Below are 22,804 nucleotides of genomic sequence, written 5' to 3'. Positions count from 1 at the left end.
CTGGATACGAGATTAGTCGAGCGCTTCCCTGGTGCAGCCAAGTGTGCCCGTGACATGCTGGTACAGGGAAAGCGTGAGCTTCGGCGGCCCAAGATAACTTGGAAAGAGCTGTGTGAGACTGATTGCAAGGAGTGTAAACTCTGTGGTCGACCCTTATTGTAGAGACATCTGGGGAGCTGGTGTGAGATCCACCTTGCATGCAGTATGCAGCTAGCCAGTTACCTGTAAGGGTGCCCATGGATGTGGAAAATGGTCCCACCTGTGCACAATACAATAAAATAACTGATGACGACGACGACGATGATGATTATCATTATCATTATCATCATTTTCCCTGGACTGATTACAACTCTGAATATTACAATCAATTGTCAATGACAAATTGCAAATGGCCTGATTCAAGATCTGGTTACCCAGATCTTGAATTACAAACCAACAAAAGTGGTTTGTAAAACTGTATCTTGGTTCTCGTTTGGTTATTCGTGTGATTTTTCTATCACTCAGTCCCTTGTACAAGCCCTGACATTACTTTCGTCAACAGGGATTTACTCTCGTACAGTACTGTCCCCAACATGTCATTTGCTATTAAAAAATCTCTTGCGTTTCTTTCATTCGTAATTATTGTTCTTATTCATCTCATTGTGTCTTTCATTGTGCTTACGGGTGAGCCCGTAATGCACAACGTCATCGAGGTTGTCTGTCTGAGTGAGTGTAAGATCGCGTGCATGAATCACTAAACTAGTTAGGTCTTATATTCAATTTTAACAATGATGTCCATTTTACAGCTATTCTGTTTGCGGCCTACTTCTTGCCTTTTTCTTTCGTAATTTTCCTTATGAAAAGAGAAATTTTAGAAAATTTACGGCAAGATTTCGACAATCGCATGATAATTTGATTGGGGAAGCTGGTAGGAATTGAGCGCAAAAACAGCCTTTGGAGTCAAAATGCCCGTAAAACCTCTCCAATGAGCGTTCATGTTGATATTCCAGTATTAAAGATGTCTGATATTTTCCAATTTCGAACCATTTGTAGAAATTTCATCAGTTGACATCAAAGGCAACTTGCTCTCTGAAATTTGCCGACGCGATGTGCATATATCAAAAATTATTGACCATTTGTTTTGTTTTGCTGAAATTGAAAATATAAATTTCTCATAGGTAGAGGTAAATTTCTCAGGCTGGCATATTGAAAGCTGCCGAGATGCGTAAACAAACTTATTTTGGTAGCTACAATCATGGACAAAAGTGTTGGGAAGGTAACTTCATTTTACAGATACCCCCCTCCCCCTCTTCAATGTTGGATTTCCCAGGGGAAAAAAATGGTGACTTTTGTTACCTGAAGAACTCCAACATTGAATATGGGGGAGGGGGGCCACAAGAGCATGGTATTTCCCAAATACTTCAGCCAATAGTTAGAAAAATCGAATTAGGTGTGAAGTGAGCTGATGCGCGCAACCTTCCCAACAACTTTTGACCACGATTGTCTGAAAAAGGTCGAAGCGCAATAAATGCGATTTTATACACGTGGTTTCATTCCTTTAACAGGAACTCGAAGAAGTGGCAAAATATTGGCATTTCGATCTGTTTCGTTCAAGTTATTGCTGAAATCAAGCTCAAATAACGTCTTCGTATTTTCTTTTTGATAATCTCGCAAATAGTTACGTGGGATGTTTACGAAATGAATAAGAATAATTCCCGGTGAGCTGTACCCTATATCTATTCGCTGTTGTTAGATATGCAATATTTGCCATAAATACGCGATAGATTTTGCTAGGATAGGTCGTAAGTGGCTTTTCATATATTATTGAACCCTGTGTGTAGCCTCGAGGATCAGGTTACAGTCATATAGTCAATACTACACAGTTCTCCTGGACAGTTCTCCATACATTCCGAGGAAAATGTCGCTATTTTGTTCGTCTTTGGGTTCAACTAAGCGCTTTGTAATGACCATTGTAATCCAAACTTTGTTTTTCATAGGATTGCAAACTGTAAAGTTTGGTTTTAAACACAATTTACACAGTACTCCATCGAACGAATATAAATGAGAACTTATTACTCAATTAATCTTTTAAGTTCCCGCAATAGAAGGGAGTACTGTTCAAAATGAAGGAATTTCTTTCTTCCAAGGGTCAAATTCACAATCAGTTACTTTGCAGTATTAAATTCTATCCATAACCATTCAAGTTGTATCGAAACGTACCGCACTGGCCTCGAAAATTCCCACATACTTGTGGAGTACTGTGTGGAGTACTGTGTGAAACACCGTTCTGTAGTCATTTATTAACATACGGCAAGAAGGCGAATTAACAAGATGTAACTTTTTACGCGGAATGACATACAAATGCAACATTTCTTGTTCGTTTTGATTATTAATGTTTTATACTTTGTTTCTTGTGATGTCAAACTCTAAGGAACTTCGTATTCACGAAACGCCAAGAATTTAGAGCCTTACATATGTAACTTTAAAGTGTTATCGGGAAATCATACGCATGGCAAGTGTTCATTATACGTCAATAGGTCGCCATTCATTCTCGCCACATCACCTGAAGGCCATCTAAAAATGCATTTACTTAATAAACCGGGAAAAAAATAGTACAACAACAAATTTTCAGTTCCAAACACATGGTTTACATGTCTTGGTGAGGTTTGAATTAGGCAAAAAAAAAAACCTTTGATTTATTACCATTGTGGGAGTAACACAAAGAACAATACGTCGACCATTACAAGTCACTTGTCTTCTAAATATTTATATATTTTGCAGGAATTGTGCCTCTAGATACCGAATTTACGCTGCAATACGCTTTTAAGTGGTGAACTTCATGAAACAGAACGGCAATTTTACGGACAAAGGACTTTCAATGCGCATTGTCGTACCGGCCCTAAGATACCGTTGTAACGCAATATTGTGTCACGGAAAACCATTCCTCGGACTGAGCACATTGGTGGCTTTAGCAAATTCCATGTTCTGAGAATGGTGCCCAAAAACAACGACAATAAAGATAATCCATGGAACCGTAATTATGGAGAATGACAACTGCATATCTTACGTAAATTTTGTGTTATACGCCAAAAACTGTTTACAGTTGTTTTCAGACAATCATGGACAAAAGTGTTGGGAAGGTAACTTCATTTTACAGATACCCCCCTCCCCCTCTTCAATGTTGGATTTCCCAGGGGAAAAAAATGGTGACTTTTGTTACCTGAAGAACTCCAACATTGAATATGGGGGAGGGGGGCCACAAGAGCATGGTATTTCCCAAATACTTCAGCCAATAGTTAGAAAAATCGAATTAGGTGTGAAGTGAGCTGATGCGCGCAACCTTCCCAACAACTTTTGACCACGGTTGTAGTTGAAGCAAGACGACATTAAAATGGGTTTTTAGGCAAGGTAATTCTTCGTCTTATAAACAACTTTACACTGTTGACATGTGCCAATACACTAGATATGGGTATTTTTTGCATGTGGAGATCGAGATGTTTAATTAATGCTGAAATTTTGCAGAAATTTAAAATATAAATTTCTGACAGGTACAAGTAACCTTCATTTTAGATGAAAATTCTTTGTAGACTGAAAGTTCCTGAGATGGTGAAAGAAGTTGAATCTGAAATTTGATAATCTAATATTGGTAGCTAACTAAAACCAAGACCAACTGACACCAGATAGGTCACGAAATTACTTTTAAATAACTTTCCCGGGGAAAATATTGTGATTTATCCTAGCCAAAAAATTTGCGCAAGAAAAATCGCGATGCTACCAAGTGACGTGCTCATAATTTGTCTTCTCTCTTTAACATCGCCCGTGATACAGAATTATTTGGCAAACGTATTAAACCTTGAGAATTACCAGTGCTGTTCTTGAGTGAAAAAATAAATAACAAATCCAAAGAAAGGAATTCTGCGTTGAGCTTGACTTTCAAAAAGTATCACCTACGTATACTGCCGGATTCCATCATGACTCTTTGCAAACCTCACTACCTTTCGCCTTCCTTTGGAGTGGAAATGTAGCCGTTAAGACCTCTCCAGTGAGCTTTCAGATTTATTTTCCAGCCATAAGATGGAGATATTTTCGAATTTCGAAACATTTTGTAATTTTTTCATCTGATAAACAACTATATTTGACAAACGCTTTAAACCTTGAGAATTAGCAGTGCTCTTCTTGAGTGAAAAAAAAAATCCGAGAAAGGAACACTGTATCGACCTTGATTTTCAAACAGATCACCAACTGCCGGATTCCATCATGAGTCTTTGCGTACCTTACTACCTCTCGATCATCATTTCGTCTTTTCTTTATTTTCACAATAAATGTATCCATTCTTCCTTCGAAATTCACTCAGTTTTTGTAACTGTCACAGTTGCCACATGCAGTGTTTATCTGAAAAACTTAATTGCAATGCTCTTTGTGCATTCCAAGCATTCATTATGAACGCCCATTACAAAAACATGTCAACAATCACGCAGACAATGTTAATGGTGTAACATTCGTTACTCGTAAACACATGTCCCCCGAGGGACCTATTTTTCCATCTGGTAAACACCCTATTACTACTGGAACTATCAAGATGGTAAATCCACATCATCTTTCTCTAGGATCAAACACTAATTGCTGATACTTTTGTAACTTTTCGACTACTTTCTCTTGCACATTCTCTTCGCTTGGACATTCCATATCCACTAATTTATCATCCTTTCTTCTCCATCCTCAAGCACCAAATCAGGTTTTCTCTTTGTTTCTGTCTTTCTTAGATTGAATTCAAAGTCTTAGTACATCTTCTTGTTGCCTCCTTTGAACACTTTTAGTCATTCCTATTCTTTATTGTTCTGTTTGTCAATCCCACTTCTTTGCCAGTATGCATTGCGCACGGATCTCAGGGATTCTGATCTGTGTACCACAGAATTCACAGAAGTGGATGAAATGGCCAGCTGCCACAACTCCACGCTCCAGAACATTCTTGACAAACATGCACCTCTGAAAACTAAGACTGTCGTCAGCAGGAAGCATGTTCCCTGGTTTAACAGTCAGATGAGGGCTGCCATACCAACCAAGTCTCTCCCTCAATTGAAGGATTATTCTTAATTGTCACTTTCTTCCAAGTGAAGTATTACCGTTCATTTTGGACCCTGAGAGCTTGATAGGGATCATGGGAAATGAACATATTTCTTTTAAAAGCCGAATCCCAATCTCTGGACTCGGAGGACTCGAACCTGGGAATGTGTGATTAATAACCCTTTCACTTAACCATTAGACTACCACATCACTAACTGAGAGGTTGTCATTTTTTATTAATGCCAATAATTTTTTCTTCCAAATGTGCCGCTGTAAACGTGTATTAACGACCGCTTAATAAGCAAGCTTACACAGTGAAAAATGTAGGTTACCAAACTTCAAGAGAAAGCTAACCATTTTAAAATCAAGCTTTAGACTTAACCATTATTCAGCAATGATTTTATATATATAGTAATTAGTTGTGGTAAATAATTGGCACATTTTCTAGTCAGTTGATCTTTCGTGGCTAAGTGCATAAAAACAGTTCCCTCAAAGCGGGTGCTCCGTGTTCAAATCCTGTCCAGGGGCTGCTTTTTTTTTTTCCTCTTTATTTGCTATCACAAGTCTTGGGCCAGAGTGACCAAAATGGAGGATCATACTTCATTTAAGGCAAACTGACAATGAAGGATAATCCTTCATTTGAGGAAGAGATCGTGTTGGCCATACGGGGCTAGATGAAAGGCCGAGAGGATCTGGGGCAAGTCTAAATCTTCGCATGACCTTAGTGTTCTTAAGGCGAAGAAAAACCATGCAACATTCATCATGAATCAAGCTTATTGTGAATATTAGGAAGGAAGGAATCTTTATTGCACACATTGATATTTCAACTAATTATAGAGATTATACAGGTATATAATACAAAATTGGGAAAACTGAGGATACATGTAGAAATAGATTTCTTTACAATGTGGGTGTGGCCAAAGAAGCTGAGGCTTTTGAGTTGGCCATTGCATATTGGAGACGCTTACAAGGTCTACATGTAAGTTTAGTTAGTTTTTTATTCTTCTAATTTACGGAAAGAAAGAGCAACAAATTAAATTAAATAGAGTTGAAAATAAATACAACAAAAAGGTCACCAGTTTACCAGCTTGAAGTCCCTGACACAAGATCAAGTGCACATGCTCATTGACAAGGTGGCTAAAAAATCATGTCAGCTTGACCCGGTCCCAACGTCGATTGTTGTTCAGTTGCTGGACATTTTGCTGCCAGTTATAACGAAGTTAGTCAATCTTTCTTTTGAGACTGGCCAGTTTGCTGGGACCTGGAAGTAGGTGCTTGTCTTGACTTCTATGAAGAAGCATAACTCGGACTTTGCCTATAACAATTTCCATCAAGTGTAATACGTCGTCTATAATTATATCCAAGCTCTCAGTAAGGGCGAGTGTTGATCAGTTCACTGAGCATCTGACAGTCACCGAGTGCCATTCCCTGCTGCAATCTGTGTATAAACCTCTACACAGCACAGAAACAGCTTTACTTAAAAGTTAAAAATGACATACTGATGTCAATGAATCAGCAGCATGTCACCCTGCTTGTTTTATTGGATTTAAGTGCAGCATTTGACACGATACACCACGATAAGCTGATTCAGCATCTCAAGTCTGACTGTGGAGTAACGGACAATGCCCTTGCTTGGTTCAGGTCGTATTAATTTTATCTGACCGGTTCCAGCAAGTGTCCGTCAATGGTCGACTTTCCAAGAAGTTCCCCCTGTGTCAAGGCATCCCTCAAGGATCTTTCTTAGGCCTGCTGCTCTTTACCATATATACGCGCAAGCTATTTGACATTGTGGAGCGTCACCTGCCACAAGTCCACTGTTATGCTGATGATACGCAGCTGTGCATTTCCTTCAGCTCAAACCAATCTGCAGAAGCGGATGCTGCTATAAATTCTATGACTGCCTGCATCAGTAACATCTGGAGCTGGATGATATCGGACAATCTAATGTTAAATGACTGCAAAACAGAATTTCTTGTACTAGGTACAAAGCTACAGCTAGCCAAAGTTAATGTTGATAATATTAAGGTGGGCTCTGCTAATGTGAGTCCTGTTGCAGTAGTAAGAAACCTTGGATCATGGTTTGATTCACAGCTCACTATGTCTAGCCATATCAGTAAGCTTTGTTCTGTTGCATTTTACCACCTGTATAATATTTGACGCATACATAAGTATTTATCTCAAGAAGCTATGGGGACGTTAGTCCATGCTTTCATAACGTCCCGCATCAATTATTGCAATAGCCTATTGTACGGGCTGCCAAACAGCCAGCCTGTGAAAATTCAGAGAGTTCTGAATGCTTCTGCTAGGCTGGTTTGTAATGCGCCTAGGTTTTGTCATATTACACCAATAATGTGCGATTTGCAGTGGTTGCCTATCAGGGCACGCATCAACTTCAAGGTACTTTTCCTCACGTTTAAGGCGTTACACAGCCTCGTGCCTCAGTATCTACAGTCCTTAATAAGTGTCGAGACATCATGCTATAATTTCAGGGATTCTGATTCTGTACTCCTAGCTGTGCCATCAGTGAAATCTAAGGCCACGTTTGGAGATTGGGCATTCCCCGTCGTAGCACCATCATTGTGGAACTCTCTGCATAGTGGGCTTCGCTCAATCACATGTGAAAATAGTTTTAAAGCTCATCTTAAGACTTATCTTTTTAGACATGCATATACTTAATAGAGACTTTATTAGCATATTATTAGCATTTTCTCTTTTTACGTAATACTTTTGTTAAATATTTAATAATTAGTTTTTACCATATTGTATATTTTTTAATTTCTTAGGCCTTGCCATATTTTTAGTTAGATGTTTATTTTATAATTTAGGAATGCGCATCTGATCATAGTCATGTAAAGATGCGCACTAGAAATGTTTATTTTGTTGTAATTGTTGTTGTTAAATTGTTATCTTCAGTGCTGTCATGTCTTTCAGTGTAGTGTTTTCCAGCCAACACCTTACATCCTGACAGTATGTGCATCGCTGTTTCTTCCCCTTTCTCACCCTGCATTTGTCTGACTCGATATTCAATCCCCTGCTCCTTTTCCAACCTCTCGTTTCGACCATCTGTTCTTGCATTGAGATAGTTGATGCTACTTTCTTTGGATCATTTTTGCCTTATTCTTATTATTATTATTATCATTATCATTATCATTATCATTATCATTATCATTATCATTATCATTATCATTATCATTATCATTATCATTATCATTATCATTATCATTATCATTATCATTATCATTATCATTATCATTATCATTATCATTATCATTATCATTATCATTATCATTATCATTATCATTATTATTATTATTATTATCATTATCAATTTTGGTCTTTACAGGGATGGACTCAAAGACCAAGAGAAGAAGAAAGGAAGAGACAGCTTCAGGAATGTCTGGGGATGAAATTTCCTTGAGTGCATCTGCAGGTGACCTGTCCAGTGCTGATTCATGGATGTGCAGAATTTAAAAAGCCAATTTTTTTATTTAGGTTTTCCTTTATAAGGAATGGAATGGGTAGTGCACACATAACCTCAATCTCTTAATCACTTCTGTCTTTATTAAAATGATGTTATAGTTGTAGCTGTAACAAAATGATTTCTGTAATTTGGCTGGGTATCCGTTGCACTAGAATAGGTTTCATTTGGTTGACAGGCTTAAATCGTAAATTAATTACAGAAGGTTGCCAACCAGTCAGAACCGCCCCCTTTTACCCTTATTTTGTAACAGTTTATTATACACTGCACCTTGAATATAAATACAGTACGTCTTTAACACTATGACGTATTGAATCATTTCTACGCCAATGTTTTCCAAGTGTATACATGTAATAATGTTCTTTCTGGATTTGAACACTTATTGAAATTGGAAGAAAAAGGGCTTTTACTGCTGAATGATTGTCATTGCCTTCCTCTACAGCTAAGCTTGATGTATAGACTAATAATTATTTTAAAATTATTCGCCAAAGGCAAGGTGAATATCGGTGAATAAAAACCTCAACTTCGTCTCGGTTTTTATTCACCGATATTCTCCGAGCCTGAGGTGAATAATTGTTTTAGTATAATAATTACACAGCTGATTATTTGAAAAATGTGCATTTTCTTTAAAACAATTAATTTCTTTGTCACCTTGACAAAACTGCTTGCAGGCATTTTGGAAAAAAAAACGCTTAGGTGGATCACGTAATAATCACTTCAACGGCAACCAATAAGTGCAGAGAATTTTGAACAATCACATATGTAATTATACCAAAATCAATTATTGATATAATGACCTCTCAATGACCATGTATTAAGTAAATGAACTTGCTCTGCAAACCTTCCTTTTACGATCTACTTAGCTAGATTGCTATTGGTGAAGAAAATATGTATTAAAGGGAGAGTATCACGGTATTATGCGTGCTCTAGCGGTAAGAAATGTTATCATTTGTGAGCCAATCGGAAGCAACGTTATAATTCGCGTGGGACATTTACACGTGCGCGTGAACATTTCTAGATTATTAAACAATCACTGATGAGCTAAGGGTGGTCGACTTCGCAGATGACTGAGCAAGAAATTTTCACACGTACGTGAAAATTTCCCGTACGGCTTTATAATTAAAAACAGCTTTTCCCATTGGCTTATAAATGGTGACATTCGCTATGGCTATAACATGCGCGATACTGCAGCACTCTCTCTTTAAAGACATGCCTATGAACTGCGGGAATTAAACAAATTAAGACTAAATGTCAGTAAGGATCGAAGAAATCGCAGACTCAGCTCAAAATTCATTTTCGCCAATACGTTGTATATTGGTGGGTCTTAATCCCATACATGTAACAAGGATGTTTTGGAATGGTTTACGGTATTTTCTTGTAAAAATCCTTCAAAATTGTCAAAATTAGTGGCATTGGTGGGTCAGCTCCTTGTAAGTTTTAAATCCTTTTTCAGTCTAATCCTATTTGTTTGTTCTCTACCAACTAAGCAAAAGACTTACATCTGTTGGTAGTCTACACAACAGTCATTCTCTGAACTACAAAACTGAAGAGGTACATCATGTATAATGACCACGATTCTAAACTCAAAACATCTTAGACATACATTTGTATGAACTTATTTCAAACCAACTGAAACATTTTAATTTACAGACTTCTTTAACTTCCACCTTTTAAACATAAAATTTAGGGCTTTATCATAGAAGAACCATTGCGCCTCTTATGAAGAATTTCATTCAAAGAGAACTTCCAGAATTACAACCAAGATTTCAAACAAGGGCTCTGCAACAAGACGGTACCCGATGATTTCAGACCAAATTGCACTCTACTCAGTTCAATTACCATAATAAATCAAAACAAAGACATGAGATTCTACCGTTTGTCACAACCTACAACCCGGCCGTCCGAAAATCTCAAAAAGGCTCTATGAAATACCGGTACATTATCCAGAACCAACTGGGTCTCGCTGGGATTTTCAAACACAAATGGATTGTCGTTTTAAGAAGGGAAAATTCCTTATGGACATCCTAGTCAGCGCAAAAAACCCTTCTACCAAACCAACAAGTACAACAACACAAGAAGACAGTTAGTTTCATATACTCGAGTCTACAGAGTCTTTCAAAGTGAGAGCTTAGAAATTATTCTCTCGCCTAAGAACAGTGTTCTCGTACAGGAATGGTAAAAACAGCCAGTACACAAAACCATCGCTAACCCTATTGGATCACGCTAATACACCTTATTCCAAAATGGCTGCTGATTTATGCGGATACAAATTGGCCCTTGTTGCCTCGTTCAAGATAAAATATTCTTTTGAATTTTAAGCTTAAGAACGAGGCATCAAGGGCGTATTTGAATAAAAACAAAAGAATATTTAAATGGAGGCCATTTTGGAATAAGGTGTATGCCAATGTAGAAGCTGTGGATCAGAGAACCTAAATTAAAACAATACTCAAAGATTGAGCCTTGGCTCCTGTTAGTTGCTAAGGGTCTGATTGATAACATCTACCTTTTTATTTTCAGACAAGTTTCTCAAGATCCTAATCAGTGCACCAAGTCTGGATAAAGAACAACAGGAACGAGTCTATAAAGCATTAGCTGAATTTATCCAAAACTTTGAGGAATGCCGTGACCATTCCTCGGATAATCTTAATGCATTGGTAGCCTTTATTAAACTTTTAGAAAGTGGCTACCAGGCTTCCTTAGTGTCTGTCGGCGTGAGCCCTCTTGAAGTCATTTTGGATTGCCAAACCTTAAAAGGTCTTGAACATCTGTGGAATGACTATCTCTCTGGTCACCTCAATAGCATGGCTGAGCAGTACCTTGTAACTGATGAAATGAAGCAGAAACTCGGCTTGGACGAAATAAGCTTGAAAACGACCATAGAAGAGGAAGACTACTTGATCTGCAAGAAGGCTCTTCTGGAAACTCCAGGTGCTTGATTAGATAGGTATTTCATGAAACAATCAAAGGAGGTTTTGGGTTATGCATGGGAAGTACCTTGTACTAGCTAGTAGCAGCTGAACCTTGGCCCTTGTGTATAGACCATTTTACAGTTGTAGCTAAGTTACCTGGCCTACGAATGGAAGCCAGGCTGTCGGTGACCCTGTTTTGATACAAACCTCCGTGCTTTTGTAATGTTAATACGGACTAATTAGAATTACAACAACACAATTTGCATGATAAAAGCAGTCGGAGCTGTATCAATGGAAGGTCACCGGCAGCCTCGCAGCCATTCATAGGCTAGGTCGCAGAGCAAACAACTGTAAAATGGACTATTCTAATCTACCATGTACAGTCTTTTTCTACAACTTGAAATTTGCAATGCATTAGTGCTGCTAAACTGTAAAGCTGGTCAAGAGAAAAGGTAGCTGGATAATGCTTTTGTTATCCTTAATGGCAATTAATAGTCTGCCCTGCACCTATATACTTGTTTCTATCGCTAGAGTTGATGTTTTGTTAAAACTGTACCTAAGCTGCACACTTTCACTTTCACTTTTATGTACATAAACAACATAAGAAATAACAACTAAAAAGTTAACGACCAACTCTCTTTAATCCGATTGTTGACATGTCTTTGTTTTTAGTAAAAGCAGACCATGCTTGCTTATCCTCTCAAGAAGGTGTACTTCATCAAGGATCCGGAGCAAGTGGGATGGACACATCTGCAGATTACAAGGCGGTAAGTTTCTTGCATTATTTGCAAATGGGAAGCAGTGAAGAGCCTAATGGATTTCTAAAGACCGTGGGTGTACATCGGAACAGCAATAGACACACTGATGTTAATAATACAAAAGAATGGTAAAAAAAAAGAGGAACAACAAACAAAACAAAAACAGACATTTTTTTTTATCCTGGCAAGCATGCAACTGGCTTTAATTTAAGTTTTGTATATGAACGTACTGTAACAACGATGTTATGCCTTGACATCACAACTAACATTCAGGAAAACTTGTGGGCCTGCCTTTGGTTTAAAGTTTTCCCTTCTCTGATTAGAGTTGTGTGCAGTTCGAATTGAATGTGGCCATATGTGTTTAGGCAATTATTTTAAGTCAATCAGATTTAGACTGCATAATTCAGTGATTTGATCAGCCAGGAGATCAAGTTGACCTTGTCTCTCCCACTTCTGTAGAACTGCATTTATCCCTGACATGATCACAGAAAAGCATTTGATACCAGTTTGAATTGGGACACTAGAGAAATCAAACTAAGTCAACCCATATCATCATATTGTATGTAAATTTAGTGGTTTTTTCCCCTAGGTATCTCGAAGTGCTCTACATAGGGCAACAGTCAATGGACAATATGAGGAGGTCAACAGGCACCTGAATAGTGGTGCAAATGTTAACGAAAGAGATCAGGTAATTCAAGAGATTTGTATTAGTATCTTATTTTCAGTGAACAAATTATACTATACACCAAGTTTTCGTCGCCTTTTTTGTGGGTGTTAGAAAATAGATACAGTGATGAATGCTGTGTCACTTTGCGGGAATTTAACATTTAACATACATTATTCCGGTCTTATGTGTAAGGAATTTGGGATCTTGGCTTGACAATAAGTTAACTGTGGCTACTCATGTAACTAAGACATGTAACGCTGCATTTTGTCATTTGCATAATATTATATAAGCGCATAAAGAAATAGTTATCAAAGGAATCGCTGCTGACGCTTATATGTGTTTTTATAACTAGTTGCCAAGACTATTGTAACGCTCTTTTGAACGGTCTCCCTAGTACACAAATCACTAGTTTCACTAGGTTAACTAGATTCTAGTATTTTTAGTAGATTCAAATTGATTGTTTATAGTGTATGGATTCTTATTACGTTTAACTTATTGTCAGTGTTCTCACCAGGATTTTGTCTTAGGGAGTCCCAGGGCCCCCTTTCCTGAAAAACAGAGGCCCAGCAGGAGCTTAAGGTGGCTCAAACCAGTTCCAATGCTTCCAAGTAACGCTCTTATTAAAAGGTTCGGCTCTGCAACGCTGTATCATGTATTAGCAATACATACTTGCATACATACATACTTAATTGACCGTTCCCCATAGGGGCTTTTCCGGGCCAATGAAACACAATCAACGAAACGGGGGGCAAACCAGTTGGCTATTTACAAGTGCAGCTGGGGAATTGAACCAGGGACTACCAGTTACAAATTCAGATATTTACAAGTGCAGCTGGGGAATTGAACCAGGGACTACCAGTTACAAATTCAGATAGTGGTCAGAGCGAGTCTTGATCCCGGAATCTCCGGATCTCAAGGCAAGCGTTCTAACCATTGGGCCACACTGCCCCCAGCAATGCAGTCGAACCTCGATTATCCGGACAATTTTGTCATGAATATTTATTAGTCATGATCAAGGTCCGTAGCCATATTCTTTTTAAAACTGCAGCGTTGAAAAGTGAAATGAAGGCGAGTTTGTTTCGCTTTCAAAAATCAAAAGCTGCACTTTCACGCGTCGTAATTGACGAATGAAGAACATTCGAATGAGTTCTGATTGCCTTAGAGTTGCTTTGTTGCTAAGTGAAGTTTCACGCTCGTTCAGCGTTGTATGCAAAATGGACAAGCTACACAGCAACCTGAATGGCGTGTCTAGAAAAGGAAGACCCTAAGGCCCCGTCCACACGTATCCGGAAATTTGTGAAAACGCCAATTAACTCAAAAAACCAACTTTAGGCCTAGTGTTAGCCATATTGAGGGTTTTGGGTTACTTTTTTCGAGTTTTCGGGATAAAAGATAAACAGTTTATAATTTTGCGATTAGAGAAAGGAGAAAAAGGAACCATTTTGTCAGCTGAATATGGCATTAGTAAGCAGCAGATGTCTAATATCAGCACAAACAACGAAAAGATCATGAAGTTTGCCGACAATTGAGAGACCAGCGAAGCGTAAATCGCTCGATAAGGCCAATGTAAAAACATTTTTCATTTATTTTAATTGTTAATACACATGGGTACAGGTATTCACAACAGACAGTGAAGATGTATACCATATTGTTTTCCAAACGATTTGCAAATGTTTCACGATTAAATGTCGCTTTCTTAATTTAATCAGTTTTTGTTTCTCAATAATATCCATGTTCTCGATTATCTGGACCCTCGATTGTCCGGACTATTTCGTCTTGTCCCAACAAGTCCGGATAACCGTGATTTGACTGTATTATGGTACCATATGAAACTCCAATTATTGTTGAACAAGATGCAGTCATTATTGTGATGTAATATGTCATTGTGGCAATGGGCAAGCCCTGTAAAAACACGCTTTATTTTGTCTTTAGTTGCTCATATCCCAACAACGAACTTGATGACCCCCATTTTTTATTCCTGAAAAGTAATCAGAAGGGCAAGATAAAACTTCTTGCAAAGTTTAAAAAATTCTGTACGGAAGATTCAGAGCCACCTCAATTCTTTGATTTTTTAAAGGTGACTCTGATTCTGCAGTACAGAATTTTTTTTTAACTTTGCAGAAAGTTTTACCTTGGCCTTCTGATCACTTCTCAGAAATTAAAAAGGGGGTTCACCGAGTTCGTTTTTTAGATATAAGCAACTAAATACAACATATGGGGTGTTTTTGCTAAGCCCTCCCGTTGCCAAGGTAACTTATTACGTCACAATAATGACCACATCTTATTTGGAGATAATTGGTGTTTCACATGGTACCATGACATTGCTGTAAGATTATACAGTGTTGTAGCGTCATTTGTTCTAAAGAGAGTTTCTTAGAAGTGTTGAAACTATGTTGAGCCACCTTAAGGACGTTCGCGCCAATTGTTTCTGCGCATCCTTACTGCGCAGGTAACGCGACTGTAACACATTACTTCGAGCATTAGCGAAGTTGAGGTTTGAAAACCTTTGCAGAAACCGTGGACGATAAGTCTTTCACAGCGTTGGATAAGAGAAGATCGTGATCAGTCAAAATTGATTAAAAATATTTAGGAAAGTCAAGTAGACTACTGCACGACTGATGTTCGCGTTGTTTTTATCAGTCGTGCACTGGTCTACTTGACTTTCATAAATATTGTTTAAGCATTAGTTAAAATAACATGGCGACAAAAACGCCGGGGAAAAAATTCCAGGCCGGCAAAAGAATGGCACATTTATTTCCGAATCATCATGAAACGTTAAAGAGAAGTGAGCGGGAGGATGGAAAAGCTCTTTAAAAGGTAGCTGCTGATCGAGTAGTGGCTGAAAGTTTGGAAAACTCGAGGACGAACCGTTGCGTAAATTTAATGCGGCTGTTTCTTTTTTTAATGTTTTTATTCTACAATAAACTTGAACTTGAACTTGAACTTGAACTATTACCCTACGAACTTAAGTTCAAAATGAATGTATGTTTTTGAAGTTCTTTTCCTTTACTTTCGTGAGAATAGAGCAGTATTTTCGTCCTCGTCGGCTTGAATAGTGCGGACCTGCGTGGAAACAACCTGCGATTAAATTTCACAAAAACCACACTCCAGAAGACGAGCATGACGGCAATGGGGAAATATTATACAAAACACTAACCAAATGAAGATGACGACTGCTTAAAACTTCGTTGCTATGCTCGAGAAAGCTTTGTTTTGGGGTAAAAACCTTTCATCCCTTCAACGATCGATCTCTCTTGGGTTCCAGTCCTTGCCCGACAGGTCACGCAAAAACGTGACAAACGAAGTTTTCCAAGAGCTTCGTAAAATCTCATCGATTTTACTCCCTTATATCATCGGTGACCCCTATTTTTTTAAACATTAATCACTTACTCTACTTACTATCTACAAAATATGATAAAATTAAAAAAATCTCACCGTAAGAAGTTATCTTTTTTTAAATTTTCTTTCCTCGTGCCATCGAATTCCGGTAGTGGTTGCAACGGATAGAGGTTACGAAAACGCTCGTCCAGGATGAACTGTACTGTTTACGACATCCCTAGCGGCATGAAATTATCTTAAAATCCCAACCCTAATAACCTATTCACGGGAACCTTCACTATAACAGTTTATTTTTAGGATTTTCGATTGATGAGCAGATGAGGCTACCTTTCGTTATTATGACCGATTTATCGAAATTAAGGCATTTTTCCACTTCCATTTTCTCCGAGACGAAGTCGGTGACCCCCAATTTTTTTATATTTTTGGAGTAAGTACTTTATGACCTAACTCTATGCGAGAAATGAAGAAAATGTCACCGTAGGAAGATTTTCGCGCGAACGTCCTTAAGTGGGGCAAAGTTACTGGACGAAAAAATGGATTTACATGTATTGTAAATGAATTGTTATCCTTGCTGCTATCGCTTGTGAACTGTTATATTTGCCTGTGTGGCTCGCTTAATTTGTTATTTTCGTTATTTTGGCTATAATTGTTATTTTCGGTATTTTCCTTAGCACAGTTGTTATATTTGTTATTCTTGCGACTGCATGCATTTCTGGACATAAGTGGGTGATTTCTCTGTCCATTTCATCAAGGCACGTTCAAATTGGAACTCTTGTAATGGTGGCCCTTTGACAATAATTATTATAAATGCATTTGATCATGTTTTTTTTGTCGGCATCATAGGCAAGCCATGTGTATTTCGATCGCCATTCACTCTAAAAAACACGGTCTTTCTTCAATGAAATAGCTTTTTGATCTTGCTTGCTACGTTGTCCTCTTCATTGTCCTCTTGACCAGCGAGCGTTTCGATGACCTTCTACGCTTTCTTAAACCCTTGCTACTTTAGAGCAAAAGAAAGAATCTAATTTCCTCCGTGCCACTACGAACAACGTGATCGCGCACTCTAAATTATCTGTAACGCAAAGTACATACCTGATCCAATATGGCGGCCAAGATGTCGAAGCTGCGCAACGCTCGTGTGACTGACAGAGGCAAAAGTCAATAAAAGTGAAGGCTTTGAAAGGGCTTTGAATACTTTGATAAACTGTTTTCATTCAGTTGAAGTAGCAAAGAGCTGGAGTATTCGCTGGAACCATTAAAAGTCTGTTTCGCCCATAGCATCCTTGTGCGCCCAAGTTGGCACATTTGCATGGCTTTTAATGCACCTTTTCTATTTCTTTTGCGGGAAAGGAAAGGAATTTATTTAAGTGTCTAGTCGACACTGTAAACTGTAAGTAACAATGAAAGCAAATCAAGTCAAATGTTGGTTTTTGATGCGAGGGGAAACGGGAGTACCCGGAGAAAACCTCTCGGTGCAGAGTAGAGAACCAACAAACTCAACCCACATAATTAAATGACGCCGAGTCCGGGAATCGAACCCGGGCCACATTGGTGGGAGGCGAGTGCTCTCATTACTGCGCCATCCCTGCAAGGGAATCTTGCAAGGGCACGGCCTGGTGAGAACACTGTATTGTAAAGCGCTGTTAATCAGCATAAATATGTAAATAGCGCTAAATAAGTGATTATATGTTTATTATGACAGTAGTAAGGTAAGGATGTCTCCTACGACTGGGATGTCTTACGTAACCCAGTGTACTTAGGTTCTAGGAAGTGCCAACATTAAAATAATAAGAGTACTAAGAAATTATCTTTCCCAACGTAGGCGTAACTATCTAGACAAGGTGTCTATATGTGCGCTACTTGAACTTATGCCAAGACCTTTAAAGGCTCTGGTCAGACTCAATGAGCTCGAGACGATGGCTTTCTGCCTTTATTCTTCTTCTTCTTCTTCTTCTTCTTCTTCTTTTTCTTCTTCTTCTTTTTCTTCTTCTTCTTATTTCTCGGGGGTCTGGAGGGATGCTCCCCCAGAAAATGTTGAAATCTGGAAGCTTGGAAAAACAATTTCCAGCTTTCTGGGTATCAAAATTAGCTAAGGTAATGACAAAATATTTATGAAGTAAGGGAACAGTATTTTTAATTTTTACAACACTTTCACTTCATTCAAAGGCAAGGAAAGAGTTAGTAAAATATTCTTCAGTAAGCCGAAATACCACAGTATTTATTAGAAACAATATAGAAAAATTTCTTCAAAATACCTGTTCCAGAACGTGATTTGTTTGGAAAGAAAGTAAACAATTCAGTCTTGCATGTTTTATTGAACAGCCGATGTGAAAGCAAGGCTAACTTTTACTATGATACCGCTAAAAATGGCGGAAAATGGGTTGTGATCTCAAACACGAGCAAGATGAAGAACACGTACGGTAAAAGTAGGCAAATTTTGAACATTTTTGCACTATGGAGTGGTTATGCTTTAAACGTTTCAAGAGGTTTGTTTTTGTAGTAGAACTTTGTAGACCAAGTAGCCGGTGACTTGAGGACCCACCGGAGACGGTAGTCGGCTTCTATTGAAAGCCCTGCATGGCCCTGATCTTTCTTTTTATTTTCACAACAGTGTGCTAGTGAAATAATAACACGTGTGAATGTGGGTGAAGCCCAAATTGCTTTCACTTAGCACACTTTCAGCCAGTGCTGCCGGGACACCAGACTTCATATCTTGGTTGTACTTTTTTCTTTCACCAGTTTTCATTGACACCGCTGCACCTTGCCTGTTGGTATGGACATGAATCTGTTGTCAAGCTCTTGCTAGATCATAATGCAGATGTCAATGCTGTAGACAGGGTAAGAGGGAAGAGAAGAAATCACTCTCAGCTAATGTTCCTCTTAGTCTAATGCTCACATTAATTTGCTTCTGTTTTATTTCCAAAAAATACTGACACCAATGAAGTTTCATGGCCCACACATATCTTGCTTCTTTCTTGGTTGTTTGAGATGAAGATAAAATTACTATGCATAACAATTAACATTATGACCATGCATCTTCGCGTTAAAATTTTGTACAGCAAGTTGTTTGGGTATTGATAGCTGCACAAATGATGGAAAAAGAGTATAAGTGATTAATATTTATGAAGACTACTGGACCAGACCATTTCCCACAGTGAACTTCCAGATATGAGCATAGTTAGTGAGTCTTTGGTTGATACCCAGTGTGCTCTTAAATAATTTTCATTAATTTTGGATGAGGCTTGGCATAAAGATTGAGGAGTAGATTATACGACGAGGCTGTTGGCTAGGTGAAATCCATCGAGATCTACCTAATTTGTCAGATATCATAAAAATGCAGAATTAAATAATTTTTATTGTTGGTAAATTCTTAAAAGTGTTCTTTATTGCGTTCAGTAATGTGATGTCACAATAATAATTGGAGGAATGTTTTGTCGGTTAGCTCAAATTTTTTTGCCTGGGCTTCTGAGCCAATCAAAATGAGTGTATGTATAGTATCGCGTGAACCCTGCCGCTGCAGTTGTCAAAAGTAAGGAAATTCATGAAAAATTAAAAGAAACTAAAAAGGTGTAAAAAGATTCAAGTGGTGGACTAACTGCTCTTCCTCTTTTTTAGTTTCAGTTCACTCCTCTGCAGAAAGCTGAACGCTGGAATCATCGGTCGATAATTCAGCTGCTTCTGGACCATGATGCAAAACCAAGTTTTCAGCAACCAGTAAGTTAATAGTAATATAATTTGTCTGTTATCTTGAATTACTTTGTACGACAAAGCAATAACGTAAATTTTGCAAGGTAATGTAATGTCTTTACCCTTGTTGTTAGGGGGGTGGAGTGGGGCAAGGAATGCCAAATACGCCTCAATATGTAACAAGGATTCAATGAGCTAAATTCTATAAATGCCCTTTGTATTCCCCTGAGGTATTTTATTATCAGGCGTTATCGTCTTAAGGTGATTCCCTAGTTTTGTATTGCGCAACCCTACTGCGCATAATTTATTGCGTCATTGGCGCACACATTAGCTCGCGCACATTGATAAAATGGCGGATTTGCATTGACGCCAAGCTAAATCTGTCAAGGAATGGCTACATGCATTTTCTCCCCAACGAGCACGGTGACCCCTTCTTTTTAATGCTGTTATGTACTCGTAATAGGGACACCGAAAACGTATTTTAAGGAGAAAAAAAGTTGGATTGTCGAAGTTGTAGTATTTATACAGAATGATGTGAAACCGCATTTGGAGCCAGACACTGAGTGTGAGGTGATGATGTAGCGGTCTTGCTTTGCAAGATCGAGCAATTTGTAATCGCTTTACTGAAAGATTTTAGCCCGGACAAACAAGGAGGCTCACGTTTTCAGTAACATTCAGTTGCTTTTGCTATATAAGAACAATTTTTCCGGTTTTTCCGGTTTTAAGTTTCGAACGCTTCTCTCCTAATTCGGTAAAAAACACATGCAGCGCGAAACAAGCACGGTGACCCCATCTTTTTATTGCATTTGTTCATTTTCCTATGCATGAATATCCATTGCGCCAAGTTTGACAAAAATCTTGATAGTACGTCATTTTCAAGGGAATCACCTTAAGTTATAAGCATACAAAACTACCGTACGCACTATAGAAATAAATGCAACTCACTTAAAAACGATTGTGCAGCCGCCTGATACGAAAAACCACATTAACCAATGCGAACGTACTCCCCAGCCAAATGCAGGTGCACCAACCTCTTGGGGGTGGGAAGGGGGAGAGGTGATTAAAATGTAAATGAACTTTAATGAACAGAATTGCCTTGGTAAAGATAAACTTTTGAAAGTTCGAGAGCAGAGATGAGTACAACAGTCCTATGTTAATTTGGTAAATGAGCTTTCCATTGGACGCTAGAACTGTAACAAGTTCAAAACCCTCGTGTTTGAATAAAGTAGAGTGATCTGTGTGACGCATGCTACAACAACAGGAGTATGTACCAAGGGGGCAAACATTCCTTATCTACCAATAAGATCTTTGCGTTCTATGTCACTGCCGCTTAGAGTTAAGTTTCGCTGAATGTCAATACAGCACTTACGAACTGTGCCTACTATTGTTATTGCGCATACGTTCAGCGCATCTCGAGATACTCGACATTCCTATCGGTGATGCTTTCTATCACAGGGATATTTTTGCGTGGTTTAAAACTATCCTGAGAAAGTAGATCTCTAGTAAGTACTCTTGGTATCTAAGAAGAAAATTGGGAGTAACCTTGCATTTTTGAGAGAGAATTAAATTTCAATTTGAGAAAGAACACCATACATTGCTTTGTATTTTAGAGCGTTTTACAAATGTTATTCATGAATTATCTCTGAAACATTCGTGGTTACCCCCAATTTTCTCTTGTAATTTCAATAACACATTTTAAGATCTATATTTCCTGCATAATCATAAACCGAGGCAAAAATACCTTTGAATTAGTACGCACCGTCCTTAAAGATAAAAACTTTCCGTCTTAAACGAATGCTTCAATAAAATTCAAACCGTGAAATGTTGGTGGTCAACTTAGATGCATAAAGATGGTTGTCCCAAAGGAGAAAGAGGAAGGAGGGGGGGGGGGGGGTGTTGGTTATTCAAGAGGCAGGCTTGCGTGGGCGTCGTTATTCGTGGCGTAGTACTGTCGTAACCAAGTTAATCGATGTTTAACACATTTTGTTGCAGCTGAGTCTTAAAACATTCGCAAAGAGGGCATTTTTGCGTGCGGACAGCCATTCGGGATTTAAGGAACTACAAACAGTTGTCTTACAAGTAGACGATGACATTGTTTGTCAAGCAAGTACCGTTCTAGACTACTTTGTGGAGGAAATGAAATGGATAACAATAAGTATTATTCTATCAGAAAATCCACGTCATCCTCGTATTGAAAAACTGTACAAAACATTGGTTGACATTGACGAAACAATAAATGAGCTGCACTTGTGCGCCAAGAGCGGCGATGTAGAAAAGGTGATTGAGCTCGTTTTGAATGATGGTATGGATGTCAATGTCGCTGCAAAGAACAACATCACACCATTGCTGTGGGCGAGTACGATGTCCTCTGGTGTGTTAATCAAGACCCTGATTGATCTTGGGGCAGACGTAAATGCTCAAACAGCCCCAGGTAAACAGGGACCTTTGCTATTTGCAGTTTCTAACAATAATTACGTCGTGGCTAGATTTCTTTTGGAGCATGGAGCTGAAGCCAATATTCAAGCCAAAAATGGAGAAGCGCCTCTTCATAAAGCAGCCAAGCAAAAGGAACCAGCTCTCGTCAAGCTTTTGCTTGAAAACAAGGCGGATGCAAATATTCAAGACCAGCAGGGGGAAACACCTCTACACAAAGCAGTCTTTGACAAAGACACACCTGTCGTCAAGCTATTGCTTGAAAACAAGGCGGATGTGAATATTCAAGACCAGCAGGGGGAAACACCTCTACACAAAGCAGTCTGGCGGAAGGATGTACCTGTCGTCAAGCTATTGCTTGAAAACAAGGCGGATGTCAATATTCAAGCCAAAAATGGAAGAGCACCTCTTCATAAAGCAGCCAAGCAAAAGGACTCAGATCTCGTCAAGCTATTGCTTGAAAACAAGGCGGATGCAAATATTCAAGACC

At 38.5% G+C, this 22,804-nt stretch overlaps 1 protein-coding gene across 2 annotated transcripts in view; it reads left to right on the top strand.

The window, feature by feature from the left end:
- Positions 1–22,804, top strand: part of LOC138037381 (ankyrin-1-like) — a 46,569-nt gene that overhangs the window by 18,409 nt on the left and 5,356 nt on the right. For both annotated transcript variants that reach the window (XM_068883316.1, XM_068883323.1), the window contains 7 exons: positions 8,387–8,473; positions 11,039–11,449; positions 12,103–12,197; positions 12,778–12,876; positions 18,934–19,032; positions 19,810–19,908; positions 21,874–22,804. The exon at positions 21,874–22,804 is cut by the window's right edge and continues 5,356 nt beyond it. In XM_068883316.1, coding sequence (XP_068739417.1) covers positions 8,387–8,473; positions 11,039–11,449; positions 12,103–12,197; positions 12,778–12,876; positions 18,934–19,032; positions 19,810–19,908; positions 21,874–22,804 — 1,821 coding nt within the window. The remainder of the gene's footprint in view (positions 1–8,386; positions 8,474–11,038; positions 11,450–12,102; positions 12,198–12,777; positions 12,877–18,933; positions 19,033–19,809; positions 19,909–21,873) is intronic.

Source organism: Montipora capricornis, chromosome 1 (genome assembly GCF_036669925.1).
Source record: "Montipora capricornis isolate CH-2021 chromosome 1, ASM3666992v2, whole genome shotgun sequence".
Classification (NCBI taxonomy): domain Eukaryota; kingdom Metazoa; phylum Cnidaria; class Anthozoa; order Scleractinia; family Acroporidae; genus Montipora; species Montipora capricornis.
Note: the sequence above shows the minus strand (reverse complement) of the source record. Positions and strands in the feature narration are given on the sequence as shown.